The 27,568-nt window shown below is 41.9% G+C and overlaps 1 protein-coding gene across 2 annotated transcripts in view; it reads left to right on the top strand.

The window, feature by feature from the left end:
* Nucleotides 1-27,568, top strand: part of LOC132990657 (ephrin type-A receptor 7-like) — a 177,899-nt gene that overhangs the window by 42,786 nt on the left and 107,545 nt on the right. For both annotated transcript variants that reach the window (XM_061059009.1, XM_061059010.1), the window contains exons 2-3: nucleotides 2,010-2,074; nucleotides 4,967-5,639. In XM_061059009.1, coding sequence (XP_060914992.1) covers nucleotides 2,010-2,074; nucleotides 4,967-5,639 — 738 coding nt within the window. The remainder of the gene's footprint in view (nucleotides 1-2,009; nucleotides 2,075-4,966; nucleotides 5,640-27,568) is intronic.

The following is a 27,568-nucleotide window of genomic DNA, read 5'->3' as shown; positions in this document are numbered from 1 at the left end:
GGCTCAGTCTTCTTGTCGGGGCCTCGTGTAGCCTTAAGGCTGCAGGTGCAAGGCATGCTGCAAGAAAGCCTGAAAATGTGTGTGTGCATGTATGGTGAGGGGTTGGGGGGGGGTCTTTTTAAGCAGACAAGCTTAAAGCATGGCTAACTTTGATATCAGCAAAATCCTTTCAGATGAGGCTCAATGCAGCTCGCCATATGTCTCCACAGATGTTAATATTATTTAATAGATTAAGATGAATGTGCTGATGATGGCTTTTCCAGAACGCCTGCTGGGACTACTGGGAATCTAACAAAAGCCTTTCTCACTCTGCCTGCTGTAAACCATTGCGCTGAAAATACTCGGATACATTTACTCTCTGACGGGCAATATAAGAGTATTTTCAATGAGAGACATATCCTAGTGGAGGATATCTTCACATCTTTCAGTTAAAGACTTTCTATGTGATGTTTCACACTTAAATATAATAGAAATCAAGTATATCCTCTGAAAATAACTCTGTGAGTCATGACTGTCTACAATGGGTGTAACACCCGAGTCCCACTGTCTGTGATGTTTTCAGAGTTTTCAGAGTCCTATCTTCACTTTGTTTACATCGCCTGGACGGCCGGCTGACTCCTCCCCTCGTGTATAAAAGTTGTTTAATTGAGGGACTAGAGAAAAGAAGAATAACATACTGTACTCACTGCTTAACTGTGTTTCTAGATCACGCTCATTTCAGGTAAATTTACATGCAGTGTGAAGATACGAGCATAATAAAGATCGCTAGCATTAGCATGCTAACACAACAATGCAGCGCGAGTTGTTTTGGTTTCATGCTGGTGCTCAAGGGCGACATCTGCTGGATGAAAAAATCACATATAAAGCCTTTAAGTAACAATGCTAACACTACTAGTACAGATGTATATTTTCATTTTTTTTAAATCTGGTTTATATTTTGTTTGATTCCTAATTTTCTCACGTTTTCTTCTTTGTTTGTTTATTATTATTTGAAATTGACTTGCGGCCGCATTGAGTGAGGAGGAGGCCCGCATGTGGCCCTCGGGCTGCCAGTTGCCCACCCCTGATGTAAACTATAACTTATCATAAAAAAACTGGTATGAAATTAAATTCTTGATATAATTAGATGTGGCTTCAAAGTACTTTGATTGCTTCATTAAATTGAAGGAGAGATGCAAAAAAGTTTTGTTGTCCTTTTCTCTTTTTTTTTGATAAAGTTGTTGCTGTCAGGTGATTTCAGCTTGGTAAAAAAAGTTTCCTCTTAAACGTTGTGAAATACAGCCACTAGTAGTATAACATAGAAATGGTACTTTAAATAGTCGTTATCACAGATGATGGTAGTTGAGGTAAAAGTTGTGTTCCATGTCTTCTTTTGCTGAGTTAAGACCTTTTCTGAAACGAACAAGTACTTGCACATTTAAAATAGGTCAGCTGAAGTGGTCCGTGTTCCCTTTGCTCTGTGTCTTTTTCTTTGAGCAGCTAATACAAAATGAGCAGTATCCGCTGAGCTCTCACTCGCCTCCCACCACTTTTGTTTCTCGTGGAGCTGTCCGTGGTGCTGAAAACAGACTGAGGCTGGCTCTCGTTCCCTGTCCATGGTCCTGAAACAGAAACGCTCATGACACAGACATTTCAGTACATCGATGGAAGCATAAAGATGGATGGGGGGGGGGGGGGGGGGGGGTCTCTTTTGTTTCTCAGCTTGTTTAAAAAGCTCCTTCAACAGATGGTATTAATACACTTAAACACCTTAGAGTTTTACAGGCATGTCTGAATGACGACGGCTGTCCGTTGTGATCCAAATCTACCGTGTCACGTTGCTCTAACTCTGCTAGAGTCGTCATTTAAAAACCGCTCTGTCGTGACGTGAGAGTTTTTATTATTGTGTTTTGCTGTTATGACCCTGTTGACAGACTTATTTATACTGAACAAGATTAAATAAAAGCAAACACTCTATTAAAGTCTGACCTCTTCCCCCGTCCCTGTCTGTCTGTTTGTTTTTCCTGCAGTGGTGCTGCTGAATTCTAAAGAGACTCAGGCAGAGCTGGGCTGGACCTCGTATCCCCCCAATGGAGTAAGTGTGCTTACTTCGCATTTTTCATTGTGCTTATGCGTGTTCACTAACTCGTTCACACGCGAGGCTCAGACCCCTCCTGTTCTCTCGCTACATGATGTTTCTGCATTTCTTTGTCTTGTGCTTATTATTTTCTCTCTCTTTCTCTCTTGCTTTTTTCCATCTCTTGTCAAACCTCTTGCATTACTCTCCCTCCAAGGGCAGTCCTCTTTATTATCATTTAGAGATGATGCTAATTCAAGCTAGGATTCTGTCTCCAAAACCCGCCACACTGTCACAGCTAAATGCTCCCCCTTCCTCTTGATCGATTATTTTTGTAAAAATCCTAAAAAGTTCTGACTGCTAGACAAATGCAGGAGTTTTTTTTCTTTTCTAAGAATCTGATACTTATGGAAGCCCATTTCCGCCAGTTAAAAAAATAAAAATGAAAATAATAAAGTCATAATTATGAGATAATAGTCATAATAATGAGTTAAAAAGTTGAAATAATGAGATAAAAAGTCTCATTATAATAATTTAGACTTATCTCATTATTTTGACTTTTAAACTCATTATTATGACGATTATCTCATAATTTCGACTTTTTATCTCATAATTATGACTTTATTATTTTTATTTTTATTTTTTTAACTGGCAGAAATGGGCTTTCATAGATACTACAAAAAAAAAAAAAAAAAGAATCTGATACTACCATGGCTCTTTGTCATCCACTTTCCGACTCGAGGTTAGCCTTCTTTATGTGCTATTCACTGAGGGTCTCATGCACACATTTATGGATGAAGCATAGTGTACACGTATGCAGCGTTAAGTGAGATTGTGCTACATTAAAGTCACTTTGAAGTAGCTTTTGGACCGCATGCAAAGCAAATATTAATGTACTTTGTGACTGACTGAGGAGTCCCAATAGAAATGAGGCAGAACACTCTGCATACACTTTGATTTAGTCACCCACGCCGCAGTGCAGTTTATCACATTAACATCACAGATAATCTATGTTTACTGTTTACTGCTTTGTGTGTGTGAGATAGAGTGAGAAAATCTGCTTCAGTGCTCAGTTTACTGTCGTCTCTCTTGTCAAGTCAGAGAGTCTCGGTAATTAACGCTCGCGCTGCAATCATTTCTCCATCAGACAAACAAAATGCTTTCCTCAATTTTGCTTTTCACTGCAGTGTTTAAAAAAAAAAAAAAACATCACGATCTTTGCCAACATGCTAAGGGACCGTCTCAAAATGATCTGAGTGGTGAAGGTAATTGTTGAGTCACCTATCATGACAAAGGAAAGCCGTCTCCATATTTATCTTTGGCTCCGCCCTTTGACAAGAGAAACATAGCAGCATTGTCCCTGAATAACTCCCCAGGTAAAATGAGAGTAGTTGTTTGCCTAAATCTTCCTAATATTAATGACCTAAAGTGTAATTTGGTTTATCCCGAGTTTAATCCTTCATATATATTTTTTAAATGATAATGTATTTCCATTCCTAATTGCTGAACAAAACTTTAATGACCGGTGGCAAACAGAAAATCCATCTTTTTGTTGTCAACAATAAATATATGATGGATTTATTTAAAAGCACTGTCCTATTTTATCTTCAAAACACATGACTTAGCTCACCTCAGCTAAATGAGGACAAAAAGAGAATCAAGCCTTTCCCCTTTTCTTAACTGGAGAACGTTGCTTAAGATTCCTGCTCATTTCAAGTCAATTTTCATGAGATGGACCAATCATTCAAATGAATAAACACAGAACCCCGTTATTTAATCACCATATCCAGAAGTATGTGTTAGTACCAATCTTCATGACTTCATTCATTTTAGTAACTTTGTGTATGTACCATTTGAATCAGTCAGTCATCTTAGGGTAATTATTTTAGGTATGTGTAGATTGAACAGTACAAGACTCTCATAGCAGCAGATATATATTAGGATAGGAGCTAAGAATGTGTTGAAACTTAAAAGGAATTAAGGTTAGCTGAGATTGGAATGTATGTGTCTGACATTTACTATAGATCATGGTAATGTCATTTAGAGGCTGTACCTACTTACAGAATATAAGCAACACTGTGAAGATGAAAACTTCTGTCGCTGTCGCCTGACCTCGGCCGAATAAATTCTAAAATAATCCACTGACTGTTCCGCGATGTCATCATTGAACATCTGCGGCAGAAACAACCTCCACCTAACCGTATGTTAACAAAAAAAAGAGGCTTCACAGCTCATCAGGCACTGCCACCATTCACCTTCAATATTACAAAATGCCAAAGTGGAGGCTAAATGTGAACAAAAAGGAGCCACACTCCACTTGACCACATTACATTTCAAAACCGGGAGTTCACCCCGCTGTGTCTTTAGATTCTGACGTCCTTCTTTTGGAATGAGTCGGCAGAGTGTGGGCAGAAATATTTAATCAACACTCCTCTCTCATACCATTAGTTTTAATACCGAAGGCGATGGAGTTCAAAAGAAGCCCGCCTGACATAAGCGAATAAATGGGTGACCCTGACTTTCACAAGCAGCACTAAAGGCTGATGTGATGACCGTGAACGTGTGCTGTTTGTCATTTTCTCTGTGACTTTAATAAAAGAATCTGAGTGCTAATGCTTTTCAGACACCCACTCATCAGATTATGTCATTAAACTGTTTACCTGCAGACTGTAATCTTTCTTTGTCACTGCTTTTAGCGTCTCTGTCAGCACGTCTGTTGCCTCCTCACTTTTCTTTCACTCCCTCATGTAACCACGTCAAGCCCTGCTGCTTCTTCTTCTGTTGTTTTAACGACACAATTGCCTCTCTTTCCATGCACCTCCTACATTCCTGTTGTTCTGCTTTTCTTCTCTACATCTCTAACTTTGATCTTTTTACTCCCCCTTTCTTGTCTTTCCGTCGCCGCTCCAGTGGGAGGAGATAAGTGGAGTAGATGAGAAGTACAAGCCCATCAGGACGTACCAGGTGTGCAACGTCATGGAGCCGATGCAGCAGAACAACTGGCTGCAGACGGGCTGGGTGGCGCGGCGGGGCGGCCAGCGCATTTTTGTGGAGCTCCAGTTCACGCTGCGCGACTGCAACAGCATACCCGGCGTGGCGGGCACCTGCAAGGAGACCTTCAACCTCCTCTACGTGGAGACGGACAGGGACCTCGGGGGCGTGACCCGAGAAGACCGCTACACTAAGATAGACACTATAGCCGCCGACGAGAGCTTCACGCAGGGCGACCTCGGCGAGAGGAAGATGAAGCTGAACACCGAGGTGCGCGAGATAGGCCACCTCAACCGCAAGGGCTTCCACCTGGCGTTCCAGGACGTCGGCGCGTGCGTGGCGCTCGTTGCCGTGCGAGTGTACTACAAACGCTGCCTGGCAACCGTTCAAAACCTGGCGGTGTTCCCCGACACGGTGGCCGAGGCGGCCTTCGCCACGCTGGTGGAGGTGCGGGGCAACTGCGTCAACAACTCTGAGGTCGACACAGACAGTCCTCCCAGGATGCATTGCAGCGCCGAAGGGGAGTGGCTGGTGCCCATTGGGAAGTGCAGCTGCAGCGCCGGCTACGAGGAAGGACACAGCAGCTGTGAAGGTAGGAGATGAACATCCAGAATGTGGGATGCACCGTTAGATGAAACAAAAAAGGCGAACAGGAAGAGACCAGAGGAAAAACTGTGTAAAGAAAAGGAGAACTGAAGAAGCAAATGAAAGAACAGGGGATAGAAATGTTTGTAAAGAAGATGTGAAGGATGAAGATGTAGGGAGCGGAGTCGGTTTTACCATTTCAAAAACTGTTTTTTGTCTTTAGGTCTTTGCCAGAAGGAACTGAGATTAAATAATTTTTTCAAGCATGAGCAAAAAAGCGAAGTGTAAAAAATATCTTTCTTTTAAGTAGCTTTAGTATTTTATGAAGCACAGTATGACCATTTCTTCTTCTTCGGTGTCCAGCAGATTCAACTGGTTTTTCAGATACTTATCTTATATTGTCCTTCCCCTGGTACTCTATTCTTTAATCCTTATACCCCAAACACCCTATAAATTAATTTGAATGCCCCTGGTACCCTCCTCTTTAATTACCGCTCCTCTGGTACCGTATCTAAAGGCCGTCTGTAGCTCAGTCTATTTGTACTCGGGTTGGGAACCAAGGGGTCACCCGTCCAAGTACTGCAGAGGTGTCGACCCCTACATGGGCGCTTTCTGTGCAGCCCAGAGAAATATGAAGATGGATCGAAATTGGACATGAGAAGAACGGCTCTCCGTGTTTGAGAGAATGAAGTGAAGATTAAAGGAAGAGAAGTGCAAAGAGAGAAAGGACAGTTTGAATTCTGTGGCGCTGTGAAGATACAATAGAGACTGTGAGAGTGAGGCGGGGGGAAGAGTAGAAATCACTGCGTGTGAGCATGGAAGAAGAGAGGAAATCAAACAGAAAGCAGCATTAACAAGCGCTTAGACAAAAGAAAAGGAAAGAAATGGAGGTTATTTTTCACAGGAAGACAAAAGAGGAACAGAAAACCGTTGTCTGCTTCAGTCTTTGGTTCTTTTTTGTTTTCACACTGACAGTGACATCAATGCTCTATCAGTGATCTTACCTTATTCCATGAGACCTCCAAAGGCTGCTGTCACACATATCGACATGTGAGGCGTGTTGTGCGAACTGTACGGCTTCGCCATCTCTGCATGCGTGTGTGAGTGTGAACGCAGTGACTAATGCACTCCTTCTTCAGAAGCCACTGCCCTGTCATGTTATAACACCACGGCCTCTCCTCTAACATTTACATGCAGCCCTGACTGTGCTACACACTCAGACGCACACATGCACACATCCAACGGGTGTTGTGAGTGTAAAGCGGGTGGGTGGCGTTGGGGTGTCACACTCTGACGTAAACAGAGAGGGACACTATTGGAATCTTTTGTCACAACCCCATTGCTCATACGGCAGCAGCACTTCTGATCACATGGCGGTTGCCGTTAGCTTTCACAGCCCATCTTGCATTGTTGTGCAATGCAGCGTGGGTGTTGTAGTCATCGGTTAGCTAAACCGAGTGTCTTGTAATGAAGTCCTAATCTCCTCGAAGGAGGTTGATATTGTGTTTGGTTGATTGACGGTTGATCGATTGCTATTAGTTTTTTTTCCCTAATGAGCGTTTCAAAAGATGATCTTGTGATTGGTCAGTAAATCTGTCACCTTTTGGCTACTATAATAAGTGTGGTAGTATGCTCCTCCCATATATATTGCTATGTTAAAATAGATAATAATGCAAATGCTTAGGACCACACTAGAACCAGTATTAGTTAATAAAGAAAAAAAGACACACAGGCCAGGAATATGTTGAAATGAGGAAATCTTTATTTCAGACACTTTCAGATTAGAGAACAACCTTCATGGTTTCCTGGATCAGAGTCACCCACAAAGCCCTCTCTAACAGGACAGCACTGGCCCCTGAAAAGACACTGCAGACATTGTGTGGTTCTGCTGGTTTGAATACAGATTACTTTAAAATGTGCTGTTCTGTCCGAGGGTGATTCAGGTATACCTCCTACAACCCGACTTCAACAATGCCAAACTATCCGTTTAATCACTTCACGTGTCCTCCAGCAGAGGTTTTAGGCATTATTAATAACTTCATAGATATAACCGATCTTCTCTCTGATGGTCTGGTTTGCTCTTATAGATCATAAAGAGGCGTCCGTATTAATTTCAGTCTGTTTCACAACCAGCCAAAAACGCCTCCTCCATTTGTAAAAGAACAGAGCAACAGAAGCTAACTAATACAGAGCAATAAAAAGATCTCTTATAGTATCACCTGGAGGAGGATCCTACAAACATGTCTTGTTCCTTTATGCTGATTCTCCCTTTTTCCTCCCATTGGGCTTGTTCGAGGAACTAACAAAAACCTAAGAGGGGATGGAAAAAAAAAGTGTAAAAGTATTAAAGTTGACAGAAGAAACTCTGCTGATCGTAAGTCGTGCAGAACTTTTGGCTGCGCTGCACAATCTCTGCGCTAAGTGTTTGACAGTTGGAGATAAGTACTGCTCACTGAAATTGGCAGTCGGTCCGTGCGTAAACAAAATATGTGTTGCTTGACCTGTTTTTTGTAATTACCCACAATGCTTTTTCAACAATAAAAAGTCGAGCTGAGGACAATAAAATCTGACGAACAGATGAACCAACAGACACTGGGCGCTGAGTAGGGACGGGTTCTGAGGAAGAAGTGCAAAACGATGGTAAGGAGAGAAAATTAAGGGATTCCTGACAAAGACGGGTCGGTAAAAAACTTTTGAACGAGTGAGCAGAAGTTGAAAAAGAAACATTTTTTTTGGTGTATTTGTTGCGCAGCCTTACTTTGGTACAGTGAAACGAGTAAGACTTTGGTCCCCTAGAGGACAGAGCCCCTCGTTCCTCTTATTCCCACACACACACACACACACACATACACATTTGATCCTGTAGTGCCTCATTTCTCAGTTCAGCCATTATGGCATGAATATGCAGCCCAAACCCCGACATCTCCCACTGCACCAGAGCTATTGATCAGCTGTAATGCTCCACTAAACTGAAGAATTGCGCTGGGACCGCTCATACACACATCTAGCAGTCAAGACACACACACACACACACACAGACACACACGCTTATATTAATGTCATTTCATGTGGGCCGGAAAGCGTCTCTGTGTGTGCCTGATAGAAATGCATTATGCCAGAACAGCAGTGTGTGTGTGTGTGTGTGTGTGTGTGTGTGTGTGTGTGTGTGTGTAAGAAATGCAGTACTCTCCGCTGTGAAACGTATCATAATGAATTCCAAGCAGGCAATCACAGCTTATCATAAACATAATGTTCAGCTAATTTCTGCCACTGTGTGTGTGTTTGTTTGTTTGTTTGTGTGCAAGTTCCGCAGCTACGTTTTATTTACTCCTGGGTCTATTTGTGCAAACAGCGTGAGTGCAAATGCAGTAAGTGTCTCCGTGCAGGTCAATAATATTGAATAGCCAGTGAGTAGCTACTGATAGTGGTGTAAGCAGATAGTGTTGGGCAGTAGAGGAGAGGATTATTAGCACACACAATGTGACAGTAACGACACAGACAGCACTGGATTAACTCAGATTAAAGCATCTGTTGTCATAAAGTCCTTCTGTAAACTTGTCTGCTGCTTTAATGCTGATGCAGACACTATTATTAAAGTGCTGACTGACAGAGATGCAGTAAATTGATTTTTAATGTGTTGAGGGACTAATGTTAGCTTTTACTAATTTACCTAAAACTCTCAGGTTGTACATTTGAGAGGGTGTTTGTTGTTTTTCATAATTACACGATCTTAATGATATATTATATTAGTTTTATTCTTTACACTGGGTCTTTAGTTGGCTGGAATTAAAAAATAAAATAAAAAGTTAACCATGGAAAGATTTCATTATGAGGCAGCTTTCTTCTTCGCAATCAAACTTGGGGGGGAAAGAAAGTGAAACGAAGATAGCTTAGCTCAGCACAACAACTGGAAACAAGGTGTCACTGCTAGGCTTAGCACGTAGATAGAAAAAAGGGTGAAAGTGTTAGAATACCTTATGACAAAGATAGGAAGCAGGGTAGACATTTTTAGCCGATAGCTTAGCAGGGACTGGAAGTAGAAAGAAATCGTTGTGCTAGCTTAGCACAAACACCGGAAGCGGGAGGAAATGTTAGATTTACTCAACACAGAGATTGTAAACGGGGAAAAAACATTGTACTAGCTTAGCATAGAGATACAAAGAATCTTTTTAGCTTCGCTTAGCACCAAGATGAAGGGCTAGTAGTCAAAAATAGCAAACAGGAGAAATATTGTTTTACCAATTCTGCAAATGTATAGGAAATATGGAGAAAACATTTTAGGCTCGCTAAGCATAGACATGTAAAGCATGGGGAAACTTTTAGCGTAGCTTAGCACGAAGATGGTAGTAAGAAAATTGTTAGATTAGGAAGCAAGCGGTCAGGAAGCAAGAGGAAGCTGTTAGCCTAGCTCAGCACATTTTGACCACATTTCAAAATAAGATTTTATATTAAAAGAAGAAAACAGTGAGGACTTTTTTTCACCACAATGTAAAATTGGGCCAATTACCCATAATTCCCTGTGCTCTCTGGGATGCTTCTCCTACCAAAATGTATCATCATTATTAAAAAATATATATATAAAGAACTTAATCACATATTTGTAGTCAAATTAGATTAAAAACCAGGCGTATACTGAATACAAATGAACACAGAGCAAAAAAAACCCACAAGACGTCTCGTAAAAATGAGCTACAACAAATGAAGCGTAGATAAAGGAGTGAATGAAAGGAGGACATCCTGCTTTCATAACTGAATGAGAAACACTTAATCCTGGAAGATTGACTGCTGAGGAGGATGTTATTGAAAATTAGCATTCGTGCACAGTCAGCCTCCTCGTGAGTAATAAAGGTGTAGAGTGAAAGAAACAGAGCAGTTAGAAGTGATATACTGTAACATGCAGGACCATCCTTTGCTTTAGCTCCGTCAGCAAGCCTGGCGTGCACAGGCCCTGCGTGCTTTCACAAATTTGCACGACATGAAATCGTTATGATGAGCGCACACGTGTTTTTGCAATCTCATTATGAAACGCCACCAGCAGAAAGAGACCATGGGAAAAATTAATTATGTAATAATTCACCTCGCAAATGCATCGTTTCATGCTTATTTGTGTGTTTTTTTTGTGTGTGTGTGTGTGTGTTTCTCTCACACTCACGAGCTCCATCCTGTTCTAATTAAGGCAGGCTGCTCTTTCCATATAATTACTGAGTGTTGCGCGTGCCTTCAGCTCATTCTCTTATTATCTCCGTTGTTTGCTGCTCCACAATCCATCTCCAGGCGCATTCACCACCCTGCTATTCCTTCCTATTGCTCTCCTTCCCTCTGTAATTTACTACACGCCTCCCTTCTCCACCCCCTTCTTCCCCCCGCCGCTCCCTTCTTTACTTCCCTCACCCATTTACCCCCCATGCACTAGCTGTGTCCCACAAACGGTGCGCTTAATTTCTATCCCGCAGATCTCAGCCGTGCTTCCTCCAAAACAGCTTTTAGTTTTGTGTTCTTTACTCCCGTCCTCTGCCGCTTTCTTTTTCTCTATTTTCCCCTCCTTTTTTTCCCTCCCCCCTCACCCATTTACCCCCCCATGCACTAGCTGTGTCCCACAAACGGTGCGCTTAATTTCTATCCCGCAGATCTCAGCCGTGCTTCCTCCAAAACAGCTTTTAGTTTTGTGTTCTTTACTCCCGTCCTCCGCCTCTTTCTTTTTCTCTATTTTCCCCTCCTTTTTTTCTTTTCAATATTCTCTCTCTAACAGGCTGTTCCCGTCCCTCCAAAACTCCCCCCTGTCAGGACCATGTGTCAGGGTGAGGCCGGGTGAGGGCGGGGGGGTGAGCCAGGTTAACAGGCTGAAATCTGCAGAAGAAGCTAGTAGATTAATCTGATGTGTGTGTGTAGAAGCCAGAGGGACAAAATGCGTGTGTGTGTGTGTGTGTGTGTGTGTGTGTGTGTGTGTGTGTGTGTGTGTGTGTGTGTGTGTGTGTGTGTGTGTGTGTGTGTGTGTGTGTGTGTGTGTGTGTGTGTGTGTGTGCGTGCATGTGCTCCAAATTTGGCACCAGTGTCCAATCATATGTTCCTGAAGCCCCACCCCCCCCCCCCGTTGCTCTCATCTCCCCCTCTGTCTGTTGTCACTTCTTGTCATGTCCTCCTCAACCCTCCCAAACTTTTTTTTTTTGTCTCTGACAGAAGTCGTCTTCTATTTCCTTCTTCTCTTTTCCTTCTTCTCTTCCCTCTGTTTGATTTTTTTTTTCTTTAGCCTCTGAAAGCTGTTAGTTCTTCCCATCCCTTCTTTCCCTCCCGAGCTTCTCACTCCTCTCCCTTTTATCACACTTTTTTTTTTTAACCCTTTTTTCTTGAAACCAGCTCTTCCTGGCTCTGTGCCCACCCCTGCCCATCTGCTCTTTGCCTTCCCTATCCTCTCTCTCTCTCTCTCCCTCCCATTCTTCTCCATCCTTCTCCTCACTGGTCACGTCAGCTGCTCCTGTTAGTCATCTTTCTCCCCAGCTTTCATTTTAAATAATTCACTTTCTCCTGGGAGAAAGACAAATGTGTTCTTTGGAGCTCGGCATCTGATGTATTTATTTAGACGGCCAGCGAAGTGGACAAACACACACTTGGACCAACAAACATTTGATGTCGAAAACATTCGCACATAGACACAAAGCGCACCTGTATGCGTGTGCAGACGGACCATTAAAATGTCCCTTGGTTATTGAAAATGTGAGCTGGAGGGAGGCCAAGCATTCACCATTCATCCTTCCCCTGCCTTCCCTTCATCCAGGGAGAATAAGGCAAGGACAGAAATGAAGGAAAGGGGGAAAAAATATTGGAAGGGATACACAGCGTTGCAGAGAGGAGTTGTTAGTTGCTCTGAACGAGAGCTGAATGCATAAAATATGAGCTGTAAAAGCTGAGAGAGATTTCAAACACACACACACACACACACACACACACACAATGGTAATGCGCAGAGATGCCAGTGAGAGATGGGTATGAGAGAGAAGAAAGACGGGAGAATGGGTGTAAATTCATGTAAATGAAAAGCGAGGGGACAATGCAGGGAGAGGGAGGCGGAAATGAGTGTCATATGAGATGTAAAGATGAGGTTGAAAGGTTGAAAAAGCAGAGAAAGTTAAGAGAATGAAGTCAGAAAGAAATAACACCAGAAGAAGAAAAGGCAAATGTAACTTTTGCCAGGGGGCAGGATCAGCAAAAAAAATAATAAAATTCTGCAAATTCCATGTTTCCTCCGTCCTCGTCGCTCCTCTTACCACTTTCAATCCCGCTCACTAGACTCATGAATTAAATAGAGGCGACATGAATGCATCAAAGTTAGAAAAGGTTGGCATCCAGCTTAATCATGTTGCTAACTCAAGCGACATGACAGCTTCATTTCTCTGTGCCTCACACATGACCACTGAGCTGAATCAGACATTCAGTCAAGGAAGGGAAATACACTGAGACAGAATCTGGTGGCTATAAGTAAGTGACAGGTGTGTTGTTAGTAAAACACAAAGAGAGATTATTAAGATGAATAAGACAGCTTGTCATAGCAGTTCCAATCTCCCCCTCTGGTTTTGTTTGTTTCCCATGAATTTGATGCTTTCATGATCATTCCAGGACGGTGTAATAACACTCGTAGTTGTGTATAATGTTACTCACTTTAGGGACTTTGAATTGGATTGCTCTTATTTTAAATCATAAGGGGGAAAAATGAAATGTAAGCCAAGCAAAGTGAGCAATTTAAATGCACCCCTGCAGGGGAATTGGGTAATTCTTCAGCAGTAGAAATGATACACACACACACAGAGGGAGAGAGAGAGAGAGAGAGACAACAGAATATAAATCAGAGTGGAACAATGAGGGACGATGAACAGCGCTGCAGATAAGTGCAGAAACATTTTTTTTCTCCTCCTCTGAGACACATTTATCTGAATGTTGTAGGACGCTTGTAATTTCCACACAGGATAATGTGCATGTGTTTACAAAATATTTACATCTTGTGAAATCTATTTAATTCCATATGAAGTGATTCTGAATTAATATGAAAAACATCATATTTTACAGGTTGCAGCAATTCCCCCCTGCTGATTCTAAACAAATCATTAAAAAAACATTATGAACTATTTATATAAGCCGAAAACCAAAGTTATTTTTCTCAGCTCATATAAATGTCAACACTTTAAAACAGACAGAATCCATACGCCTCTATATAATTTCATATTTAAAAAGAAGTTGGTGAGAAAATATGTGCAGTTTCTTACAGATGGTGCAAAAATGAAAAACTTCATGCTACAGCATTTCTTATCATTTCTAATCCAAAACATGACACTTAAATTAAGCTGTATTCACCTGACAAGTCCACAGAACATCTTATTCTAAGATGAAGAAATTAAAAAAGAAAATAGCTCCTTTTGTTTTGGACTGAAGATTTAATGTTCTATTCCAAGAAACTTAACATGTCAATTTTGCACGCTCCCTTGAAGCCAGTTTTAGTCATTACCAGCAATTCAGGTCTTATTTTTGTGCTTTGAATGTCTTCAAAAATATATTTATCTGGACTTGTCAAGTGAAGGTAGATTATAATATTATATTTTTACATATACAATTACAAAAACTTAAATCTTGCCAAATGTATTTGTGTATTTCCCTCGATAAAGGAAGAGGCCAATTAAAAAGAAATTGTTTAAAAGGACATGAAATATTTAATAACAGCAGCTTCTTGGATGTTTAACCCATGTCGTGTTAACTCAAGTGACTGCAGGCCCAGTCCCCCCCCCCCCCCCCCCCCCCCCCCCAGGGGTCCTGCATATACGTGACTGTGGGCCGCAGTTTGCAGACGAGGCACAGATTGTGAGTCCAGGGTGAAATGTTCTGGTACATGAAAAGGTTGGCTTAGGACAAGCTGCCTCTCAGCGTCACGATAAGTCTGATTATGTCAGACTGTGTAGTTCTATGTCCTGAGGTGACACAGCAGAGGGGCGCTGGTGCTCCAGACACTTCACAAAGTGTTTCTGTGTATTTGTGCACATGCAAAGGGAAGATGTTCTGGAAGTAGGCAACAAGTTGTTTTCCTGCAGATCAGGATGGCTGATGGCCCCCCCCCCACTACTCCTGTTAAAAATGATATATTGTAAGTGAGAAGGCACGGTCAAGCAATTGCCCTGGTGTCTCGCAATCACCCCCTTTCTTCACAATTCAACCTCCACTAATAACTTTCCATCTGTTCAGAAGTGGGATCAGTCTAAAAGATTCATCTGCCCTCATTTAACCTCGCTGAAACGTACTTACTCTGTCGTAATTTTAAAAGGACGTCAAGTGCGGCGGTGCGCACACATCTACCTTTTCTGTGCTAACAGGAATCTCGTTAATACAGCAGTTTCTGACTGCTGTGGTCAAAGGAGGGCAGGAATAACCAAAAAATATATTTTATCTAGACGTGTGAAATCAGAAGTAAAAGAGTGAAATCTCAGGTATTTAACCTGCTTGGATCAACTTGTTGAAGTCATATTAGCCGTGAGGTGAAATTAGTTTGAATTGTCAAATGAATATATAAGATATGAAGGAGAAAAAAAGGCCCTTGGTAGGATATGAAAATGGAATTGTATGGGTAATGGGTTGTGTTAAGAGATTTGGGTACAATGAATTAGGTCCCAAAACCTGCCAATCAAAATTGCAGTCATGTTTTACTTCATGGAGCATGTGCATTTGTAGAGTTGTTTCAGCTACCAATGGCAGTATCAGAAATGTCTCCACAACACCACTTCAGATGTTGCATCAGGAATCAGCAAGTGTAGAATTCAATCAACCGCTCCAATAATATGATCAATTGGCCATCTTCAAAATGTGTCCTTGTTTCCATTAGCATTAACATGTTTTATCACGAACAGTGGCAAAGGCTGTTTAAGAGTGGGAAACAAATCAGGTAAAATATCAAGGGGGAAACTGCGAGAGACAATCGTGCTGTTGTAGTTGAGAGTGCCATGAAAGTGAGAGCATCAATCAGTGTTTATCCATCCTGTGTTTTTAAAAAACAGCTTATAAAAAAGCATTGTTTCATGTAAAAACATGAAACATATTTCATGACCCTCTACTGTTGACACAGGACCTCAGAAGTGGCTGCAAATGTTAGCTCATTTTCTTTCCAGCTTCTTTACATGTTTTTAGGTTTGTATCGGGAAAAAGGAGAAAATAATATCACAAAATAATTTGATGCTTTGGCGACCAAACACACTCAGCTGTCTTTATGCATCTTGGCCTTGAACTTGTGAATATTCCCCAACCAGTCACTGAAAGTCTGTGGTTTGTGGACAAGCATTGTCAAGAACAGAAACTGTTGATTTACTCATCTTAGACTGAGCATCAAAGATATCAGTCGAAATAATTTAAGCTGTACTGTCTCTGTAATGAAGGATTTTCTTCTCATTGTTGCAAAATATATTTCTCTGTGCAGGTTTCATTTCACAAACTCTTACCACACTGTGCATTTGTACATAGGTTTACGTGTGTGTTTGCATGTGACAGGCTGTGTTGCCATCACTGTTTGCTGCTACTCTGTGTACAGGACTGTGTGTGTGTGTGTCTCTGTGTGTGTATTACACACCGGCTGTTGTCTCTGTATTCACAGCTCGGCTGAGGGGCCCGCCGAGAGGACAGAGTGCCTGCCCCCCCTGGCTGCACAGGGAGCCCTGGCACCGCAGCCTGTGCCAGCTTGGCTTTCCATCCCCCTGCCTTCCTCATTTTGTTGTCATTTGTCATCACCCTCCCTGTCACGCAACCCTCCCCTCGTACACTCTGATACACATGCAAAGCGGAGCCCAATGAAAATGGATGCCATTTCCAGGGACACCTGCGCCCCCCCCCCCCCCACGTGCTCCAAATCCACCACCTCTCTAACATGCGCGCACATAAATGCACACGCCCACACACACATGCATGTAAATGTTCACCAGGAAATTCTTGGACATGTGCATTTGAGTATCCACACACTCACACACCGCGCATGAACACACCGCAGCAAACAACACCACATATGCATGCTCAGACTTGGGCTTACTCCCACTCTCTCACAGGCTCATGTGCGTTATTTGTCCATAAACCACTCCATCTGTTTCTGTCTTCACGGCTAACTAAGGCCTGCCTTCTATTCAAAGCACACACACACACACTTTCATACACAGAAACACACACACACAATCATTGTTTTGATGTATAATCATGCATAGTTCCACAAACACCTGTAGTGCCCATATTGACTAGACATCCCATAATCCCCTTGGATGGACAGGCTCATTAGCAGTCCGAGGCACTCAGACGCTCACAGATCACTGAGCAAAAAACATAAAAACATAAATCCAGACATACACTTTGGCTAAATATTATTTCATATTCCAACAGAGATGTCGGGGATTTTGAGTATGCACTCTATCAATAATTGTTTCAGGCTGTCTTTCCACATGTGGATGTGTCCCTTGGACTTTCTCTCTCACTACCGCTAGTACTTCTTTCCCCACTCTCTCTATCACACACACACAAACTCACCCACTGTGGGGAGCAGTGTGAAGTGATTGGCATCCTGAGGCGAGTGTTATGGGTGACATTTCCACTGTACTGTGGTAGAAAGGTCTCCTGCAGAGCCTCTGGTCCACTTGCACTCCCAGAGATTGGGGCCAGGGGTGGAGTTAGTGGGAAGGAGGCATGGGCGATCACTCCTAAGAATAGTGGACAGAGTCACATCCAAAATCAAAGCACATAAAAACTAAACTGTCAAAACTGCACATGTGGCCTTAAGAAAAAACAATCTCACAAAAAATATACCTCAACTGCTTTACCTCAGCAGCTCCCAACTTAACTGTTGGGACTTCTCAGTTAATCAAATGTAACTCAAACTTTGTCACAAAGACAATCACATACTTTTACATTAACAAAAAGAACATACTTTAACTTGTTCATATATCCTCTGTATTCACATGGAGTCTAAAGAAAAATGAAATAAAAATGTTTCTTTTAAAATTTCACATGAAGGCCCCCTTAAGTCTGAACAACAACTCAGGGAAGTTCGAAAAAATGTTGGTACCTGAATGGCCAAGTAGTTAGACTTTCGCCATATGGGGCAAAAAATGGGGGTCCAACGCACATGCTAGCTTTCTGGTCAAAAACTTTGAATAAATTAACTTCTTGTGTAGCAATTTTGGCTTCTTTGTAAGCATAGATAGGTTCTGAGCAACACATCTACCATATTTTATTTGTTAATTTCTTGCTGTTTTGAAATCATGAGTCAAAGCTTTTTTTAAACCGAAGTAGGAAGAACAACTTCCCAACCCAAAAATGAATACATCCAAAAAGGAAATTAATTCAGCAATACGTATACAGTATATGCCTTAAAGCTAGTCCTACCCCAAAATACTCTTTGCCCTTATGAAGCCACCCTAAATAAAAAAGTCTTACAGTAAACAAGAACTGGTTAGATTGCCTTGAAATAAATTGAAACTCCAAATGTGTCTCTCAAGGATAGCAAAGCAGGACTTGCTCCCCCTGCCCCCTCCCCCCAAACACACACAAATTAAGAGATGACAGCTTGAAAGAGCCTCCCTATCTTGGCTTGATGAGGTTTAATTTCCTGTGATGTCCTAACCCCCCTGTGCAACAAAGAGAGGAACTGGCCATGCCAACTGAATAGAAGATCAAATCTTTTCAGAAGTGTCTCTGAAGGATGAAAAAACAAACCCAACTCCTGGTTCCTGAATCTCCCCTGTGATTGCCTGTGTTTCTCTCTTGCTGTTTTCTCATCCTCTGACACCCCTCTTACTTTTTTGTCTTTGCCTCTATTCTGTTTGAAGTGTTTTAGTAAGTAGAACGGTGAAACTAATAAAGAAAAAAGGCTGAAAGCTGCAGGTACTTAATAGCCACTAGACGGAGGATCCAAGAAAAGATCCTGAGCATACTTAAGTCTATATTTTATTTTGCTTAAGAGTAGCTACAGTTAACCACATGTAAATATCAGTAGAGGTCACATTTCAAACAACATGTGACCATTGCACAAGTAAAGAGGCATATCGTCAGCATACTGGTTGACTGTTAATTTTTACGGCGGTAACTTAAGATTTCCAAAGTTTGCCAAACTTGGATAATGGTAATATTAGAACAAGTAAGACTATAAAATGTACAAGTAGAGAGGCATAGTTCAATCTACAACCTCCAATGCTGCAGTTCCTCAAGTGACCACTTGAAGCTGGCTGCAAAAGCCCCGGAAATCGTGTACAAATCCATGTTCAAATGCCCATTTTGACAGCAGTGTGTTTTAGTTTACAGCCTGATTTAAAAAACATTTCTGATCTGAGTAGTTGACTGCTTTATCTGCACACACTGTACGAGGAGTGTTTTTTTTGTTACCTATCAGTTTAGATTTTATGAAAGGTAAGCGTTATGCATAATTAGGTGCGTGACTGATCCGACTGCAAGTGGTCATGTTGTAGCTGTTTGCCAGTAGGCTTAAGACCTGCCTAAGCTCCGCCTCTTTGCCTGTAACCAGGTTGACTGAGATTTAGGTTGACCCAGAATTTTTCAGTATGGCGACATCATTGTGCTTCAAAACTCCTCCTCACCTCTCCAGTGACCAATGGGTGATGTCGCTGAGACTACTTACTTGTCTTATACAGTCTATGGCATATTGTCAGCATACTGGTTGACTTTAATGCTGAAGGCTTTCTAACATTTACCAAACTAACCAGAACAAGTAAGACTTTCAATTTAAAAACTTGTTTTGTTCATTATGAATTCAACTTTGATTCATTTCAGAAACTCTGTGTAAGCCGATCCCAAAGTGACATTCAAAACAATGAGTCAGCCATGGCGTTAGATGTTTTGCTTACATAACTTTGGTTCTCCTTTATCCAGCAATTCATTCCTTCAAAATGTGACAATGTATTTATGTTTTTCACTGTACATTTGTTTTAGTTTTTCTTGATCTATACGAAAACACATCAATAGGACCTATTTACTGGCCTTGCAGAGTTGGCACTGATAGTTAGCGAGAGATTTACTCCCCACTTATTTGACTCTCTCCCTCTGTCTCTGTGTGTGTGTGTGTGTGTGTGTGTGTGTCGTGTTCCTCGCCATCCAGAACAATGTAAATCTAGTGTTGAATTAGTTATTTTCCCTCCCTATCATCCATCACGCAGAGGCACACTGAGAGGGCGGAGTGCGGAACAGTGAGAGTCTCTGTGGCGCGCTCGACCATCGCTGTGTTTGCACAGATTGAAAAATCCAACACGAGGTCACACATGCCCGCCCGTGTACATTTTTTTTTTTGTCAGGCAACGCACATGCACAAAAAAAACCTTGCATATGGATTCATTAACATACATGTGGACACAAGAGCTGCACACAGTTTGCTCTCTACAGGGTTGTTTTCCCTCTCTGTTTGTATGTTCATAATGCATTATAATCTCTGGATGGAATGCACAAACACACATGTACATGTTTGGCAACATAGACACTCAGTGATCCATCTCATTAAACTCAATCAAGTGGTGATAAGCACAGTCGAATGCTCTTATTTTCCCCATTTTGTGTAGCTCGAATGTGTGTGCGTGTGTTTGTTGTCATGCTGAAGGAAAACCACACACAACATACTCTCCAAATCAATGGCGTGCGTGTCTTGTGGTTTTAACCGGCCCCGCCAGCGTTGATGGATGATGTATTTATGAAGCCCCCCGTTTCAGGCTCTGGATCAAGGACTGCGAGCATCATCCGGTCTGACTGAGAGAGGGATGGGTGGATCAAGTGATGACAGAGGCAAGGACGGAGGGAAGCAGAGAGGAAGGATGGATGGCTGGAGGGAAGAAGGAGACAGCAAAAGGGAAGGGGTTTAGGGATGTATAGAGACAGTGGAGGGGGGCAGGGGAATAAGCAAAAACAGGGCCGCCTGCTTGGAGGGAAGGTCACAGCCAGCAGGGGAGGGTTGGAGTCCTGCTGAGCCAGGGATATGTTACATAAACACACACACACACACACTCAGCTGGGCACAATTTTAAATAAGAAAAACTACAGACAGGCATTGGTTACCTTTTCGACCTTTTTTTAAAACATGACACCCAAGTAATAAAACTGAGCAATGAGGCTGTCAGCTTGTTATCAGGGTGTGTGATGGATTGTTATTGTCTTTGCAATGAACTTGACAGTCTTTACCATCCCAACGCACACAAATACGCACACATTTCCCCTCACTGTTTTTATTTGTCCTTCCCCCCACCCCGTTATCTCATCTAGCCAGCCTTCATCTATCGCATGTCGTTATTCTCATTTGGCACAAGGATAAATCTCATCCCAGTTTATGAGGCGTCCAATTGTAAGCTAGATGGGAGCAGACAGACTAGGCAGAGCTCTATTAGACGGAAAGACAGATGGGCAGAGGAGGGACAGACGGCAAAAAAAAAAAAAAAAAAAACAAGCAGAAGAGCTGCTAAATAGGAAGATGAATAAGCAGTGAGGGTGGCTGTAGGACAGACAGACTCGCATTCGGTGGCTGTTAGATTGGGAGACAAACATTTTGCGTGACAGGTTGGAGACAGAATGGAAGCGGGATGGAGTTTTTTGGTTACACAATCACTTCTCAAAGTAGAGCCACTCCGGAGGCTGGAATGATCTCATTGGTTGGAATGGAGCTGAAATGGTGGAGCCAAAGACTTTGTCTGCATAACAAGGGATGTAGTTAGGACTGAATCCAAACACCATAGTGTCAGTTCTACAAGATTTTGGCTTTGAATACAAACTTTTATCTAGTTATTTTTTTTAACACACCAATGAATTAGCCCACGTAAGACAAGTATTTTTCAGATATTTCCCATAAACACTTGCTGTCATTGCAATATGACTTACCTCTAGGAGTTCCAAGCCACTTAAACCCCATTCATGTGTATATTATGTGAGTGGATTAGGGGGTTGAGTCAGCTTAAGTTATCCAAAACTAATTTTCAAGCCTCCAAATCTCCCAAAATGTGGATTAAAAAAATAAAATTCTAATGTAAAAATGCTTAATTTAGTGTTTTCATTTTTGTTTAGCTTGTGTTACGAGGGCTTCACAACCCCACAGCTAAATGCTATCCTTGCGCCTAACGCTGAGGCCAGTGAGCCCGTAACTTAATGCCTGCTAATGAAGATTACAGAGACAGAGCCACCACACCCCCCCCCCTCAGGTGTGACATCAGTACTGACCCTGCTTCTCCTCCTACCAACCACACCTAACGCTAAAGACGCTGAAGTGAATCCTCCTAACGCATTATCATAACACTTGTCTAAAACCAAAAGACACCTGAAAACAAACTCAAAGGTTAGAAACTTGTAGACCCTTGAGATGAAGTTGACCTGAGATGAGATACTCCAAAGGAATCAACGTACAGTGGGTTGTGTTTCTTAAAGATGAAAGAGCTGTCTTGTCACTTCTCTGCTGAGCTTGCTGAACTAATTGAGCCTTTATTGCTTCTACATGTTCAGTTATTATTCTGTAAACCCTGAGAGATTGGTTGTATTCAGAAAAGAAGGTAGGGTTGATATCGGTGGAATTAAAGTGGTTTACCCCTCAGTAATAAAAAAGAAGTTAAAAGAAAGCCTTTGATTTAATATTTGATGGTGCTTTTAATGAAAACTGCTTCTATCCCTTCAAAATTCGATTTGTGAACGCCGGCGAAATCCACCACTGCTGCAGTACGAGTTCGTACTGATGCAGCTGATGTCTTTCTCTCAGCCTGCCAACCTGCCCGCCTGTCACAGAGGTGATGTCCTCTATCAGGAAACGACAAATTGACCTGGCCCCCGGGGCTGCCCGAGGGGACACTGCTGACTGTTCCTATACTGTCTGCAGTGGCTGTCATCTGCAGGAAAAAGCTCTGCCAGCACATCTTACTTAACTACTGGAGTGCACACTCGTGCAGAGTTTAGACTGAAATGTCAGGGAGAGATGTTGAGCACGGGGTTTATTTTCACATAAATCATAAAGTAGGTTATTTATTTAGGTTTTCTTTTGAAAAAAATGTATAATTAATCACCTGCTGGGATGAAATATTCTATTCTGATATGAACTTGGACAAAGTGTTCTGAGGCAGGACTTGTAGTATTTTAGTTTGAATTTAAAGCTTCTGTCAGGAACTTTTGGGTTGTGTTGATTTTGGCGCCCCCTCTGGACAAAGTAGGGCGGTTTTCCTCTATGATCTTGTCGTGTAAAATTGTGCGTTGTGTTTTCTGACAAAAAAAAAACATCATCCTTTTTTTATTTTCAACTTCATTTTTTTTTACATTTCAAACATCTATTATGCATCTCACAATGTCCATCGCCTCATCTGACACCTACCCCGCGTCAGAGATTACAGCCATGTCAAATAACTGTTTAGAAATAATCAGCCTTCTTGCTGATGGTTTCTTTTGTAGCTCATGAAGTGTCATCAGTATTCATTTCAATCTGTTTCATAACCAGTTAAAAACTCCTCTCAGTAGCTTTAAGGAAAAAAAACAGCATTTAAGTCATTTTTCTTTGTCTTCAAGTGTAATTTTTTCAGAGCCACAATTTCACTGACTGGGGAAAAGAGGCAATTTTAAACCCTAAAAAGTGACTTTATGTTTTGAAACTTTATCTCTCATCTTGTTTAATTGTATGCTTGATAGTTTTTTTTTTGTATTAGCTGAACCACATTTTTTTGTTGCATGTTTAGCTAATTTGTGTTGAATACAATAAAAGACTCCAGGGATGTAATTAGTACCAAATTATACATTACAAGAACCTTCCCAAACAATTTACACAGTATGTATCTTTCATAGTGAATTATTGAAATGCTCTGGGACCTTAAAGCATAAAGTATTTTACTTCTTTTCCTCATTCAAAAACTCCAGTCGAATATACTCCAGGTCATTTTGTGTCTACGGTCGTCACTGAACTTTGACATGTGGCCCTTGTAATTCTGCTAAAAGCATGCTTTAGTATCTAGTTGGTATTTGTCTCACAGGGCGGACAGGTTTAGTGTCATGGGTGTGTGTGTTTTTGTGTCCGTGTGTGTGTGTTTGTGTCTTGAGGGAGTTGTGTTAGTCGCAGTCTTGCTTTGGTGTCCCCTCCATCTGTGTGCTTTGCACGATGGTTCCCCAGAGGCCCTTACACACTCTCTGATGGCACATCAGAAGCCTCTACCTGTAAACACTAGCATCAATAACTCCTCTCTCTCTCTCTCTCTCTCTCTCTCTCTCTCTCTCTCTCTCTCTCTCTCTCTCTCTCTCTCTCTCTCTCTCTCTCTCTCTCTCTCCTAGCTGACTGTTGTTTATGTGCTTGTAAAATTCAATTAGGCTGCAGGGGAGCGGGCCGGCCTGCATTACTGCCTGCCAGGGTGACATTTCATTTGCAATGAATCATGGGGCCGGAGGAGGGGCCGGGCCGGGCCGGGCGAGCGAAACAGCACTTCTCCTCCTATCTGTCCCCCTTCTTCTCTTCTCCTTTTAATCCCCCTCTTTCCCTGCGCATCGTCTCATACTTTACACCCTCCCTCTGTGCCTCCGATGCAGAGACCTTTCTCCTCTTTTATTTCCCGTCCAGAGTTGTGACAGGGAGAAAACCCCCGGGGCTCTCTCTCTTGTTTACTGTCTGCCGTCCATGACAAAGCAGTTGTGTATTCACCGCTGCTTTTTTTTTTTTCTTGATCTCTGTTTGTCTGCGTTTTTGTCCTGCCCTTCAAACCTTTTTTTTTTTTTACGGAAGGGTTCTTTCTTTTGTATGCAACTTTTTTCTCATCTATCTCTATTTTCAAGACGAGTTTTTAAACCAATCAATCGTCTTCCTTTTCATCCTTCCTTCCTGGAAACTTTAATCCTCCAGTAGTTATCATCTAAAATGTATTTTAAAGTCGGTGCTGACATACTATGGTAAAGTTGTAGAGATACACAGCAGCTCTTCTGCTGTTGACGTTTTTAACAGATGTACATTACATTGTCAATGAGCCGATTACTAAAGCCTGCAGCGGACTGGTTGCCGGTGTTTTGTGTCAAACCCAGTCACCTATGTTCATCTGTGGGAGTTTACTGTCGTCTGTGGTGGGAAAAGGGGGTTTAGATCAGTTACCATGTAGCACTAGCTAATGCTTCTTAGCCATCATTCAGCATATAGATCTGTGAGAACAAATAGGGCTGTACCATCTCAGCTGTAAGTGTATGCTAACGGCTAGCTATGTGGTAGCTAAGAAAGTGTTGTTCCTCATAAATTAGAATAATCATTTTTAGATGATTTCAGCTTCCTCTGATTTTGATTGTGATTTTGTCTTCGATGTGCTGATGAACCGTTGAAATGTAACTCAAATTGAGATCTGCCACAATCCTACAGTTTCAGAAAATGCTCTGAAAAACCAAATCTGTTTTACCTGGTTTTGATTGATGACTTTCACTCAGACTTTTCTGAGTGCTTCAATAAGAGTCTCTGATACTAGATGTGCTTTTTTAATGTTTCAATCCAAACGACCAGAGGCTTCAAAGTGCTCCACCACTCCTCCTGTCTGTCTGAGGATTTTTTGTGTGTCTCTGTTCTCCTCTTACCTTGCTGCCTCGTTTTGATTGGGGCCAGGACCTTCAACATTTCGGGCCAACTTCAGCTCCCACCAAAACCCCCCTGAAACAAAAAACGGAAAAATGTCCCATCAAATTGTAACATGCATCGCTTTGCCCGGCAAACGCAGTGTCAAGACACCGCCACCGCCGAAAGGCTCGAAACAAGACCCGCTTTTGCCCGAGGAGAAAATAAAAAAAAGAATTGGATATCAGACTTTCCAGGAGCCTGGATGCAGGAGCTTGTAAGAGAGAGAATGATGGATTTAGGGAGTTTCCCCAGCTTGACCCCATGAGCCTGCTGACTGCATTGTTTCAGAGAAGATTAAAAAATTCTCCGTTTTGGACCGCAGAGATGAGAAACGTTGTTCTCGTGCTTATTAACGCGATGTATACAGAGAAGAATGAATCGGGTTTGGCACTGAGAAAAAACGCAATAATGCTCTAAATGAATGCATAAACTGCCTCTCTGATTACACAGCGAAGGGATTCCACATAAATCAAGGATAAACTGTGAATAATCTCGTGTGACGCCATCCAGGCTGAGGGGGTATTAGTGTCGCCCTTGTGAGCGTGCTCAGAAGAAAACACACCAGTGCTCTTTGCGGTTTTGAATTCAATCTAGCGGAAACAGTCCTGGGACTCATTGTTCTGTAATTCAGGGAAACCCAATGTACACTGATTAATAATGCATGTAAAGTGCTCTGATTTTAGCCCAGGTTTGTTCTTTTGTTCTCTCCCTGAGTTCACAGTGGAGGTGTTTGAGTTTTGTTAGTTTTGTGTGGGTCAGGAGGTTTTCTTCTTTTTTGGGGGGGAATTTGTACGAGACATTTGTTTTCTTGCATATATATATTTTTTTCCACGTTTGGTTTGTCCCTGTGGGGGTTTTATGCATTTGCAAAAGAAGATGCTTTAGTCACAGAATGTAAAATGTCATTGTGATCTCACTACCATGCTTGCAGAGCTGCACTATCCAACTAACAGAAGCGGGAGGGAGGGGGGGGGGGGTTAAAAACTTGGACTTCAAATGCAAACACCCTGAGAATGAACTTTTTTGAGGTTAAGTAGGAGACATTGTTTGTCCTCTGTCTTCCACTTTAAATCATCTTTCCATATAATTAGAGTCTGCATGGTTCAATAAGGAGGAAGTAATGCAGATATTTTACGCAAAGCTGAACTCCTTAATTGAACTTTTAACAGGGAAAAAAACCTGAGAAATGATCATTCAGAAATGAGTGTTATTATGTCTTAACGGGAGTCAACAGCTTTTCTTTCTGCATTATGTGAAGTGCTGATGAAAGTGCACATCGAAGGTCCACAGAGCTCAAGGCTCAGACTTTTCCAATCTTCTGTATTTTCTGCAATAATTCATGTTGCCTGATTAAAGACTAGTACCGACACGTTGGCAGTAAATGTTTGTTTCCAGTGTGTGAGAGATCACCTTTACGTTTTTGATTGACAGATTGCTCTCCTGCGTACCTGTCTTTATTAAATGGATGTGCGAAGGTTTTTTTTTCTACATTGCTTCAAATATTCAACACCAAAAAAAGAATGATTTAACATGAATGCAAACCAGAGAAAGTTGCCAAATCTCACGGTTGATAACTCCAATTCATGTCTTCTTTCTTCTCTTGACTAATCACTTCAAACGTTTTAACATTCATTTATTTACCCTTTGATGGTCCAACAAAAAGTAAAGTGTGTATGGCTGGTAATGAGTGCTATAAGACGTGAGAGGCCTACTGAGATATCATGTGCCTTTAATCTTTAGATACAGTACCGCAGTGATCCAAACTTTTCTTCCTTGTATCTAAAAAGAAGCTAAGAGGTGAAGATCGATGGCTTGTTCAGTGGCTTAGGTTTTTCTATTTAAAAACAGCATGACTTTTATTTTGTCAGCATTTTAAATCATAAAGTAGTTATACAGGGTTCTGCCTGTCTGGATGTCTGGATAACAGTCTTATGGCCATTAATATACCTGACTGAGCCATGAAAACCTTTGTGATAGAAACACTGATATAGAAGAATCATGGGCTCTCAGTCGTCTATACTGGTGTCGTCACTTCTTCTAAGATGCTGAGCTCCATCCTGCACACTTTATGTTCCTATAAAACTGTCCAGTATTCATTTTACCAGCCATGTGATGCTCATGTGACGCCCGACGCAGAACGCTGTGTGTGCAGGAGGTGGTAAATTTACTCGGACACCTGATAGTGAAAGCTATATAGGAGGAGGGAGGAGGGGGGGTTTGTTGGGGGGGGGGGGGGGGGGGCTAACTCCATGTGACACCTTCCGATAAGGAACAAACGGTGAATTTTCTGCCTTTTTCCCACAATGCATCACAGTTCAGTAGGAGAGAGGGGCAGCTGACCT

The sequence above is a fragment of the Labrus mixtus genome, chromosome 16 (assembly GCF_963584025.1).
Source record: "Labrus mixtus chromosome 16, fLabMix1.1, whole genome shotgun sequence".
NCBI classification, from domain to species: domain Eukaryota; kingdom Metazoa; phylum Chordata; class Actinopteri; order Labriformes; family Labridae; genus Labrus; species Labrus mixtus.
The sequence above is the reverse complement of the archived record's forward strand: the minus strand, read 5'-3'. Positions and strand labels throughout refer to the sequence as shown.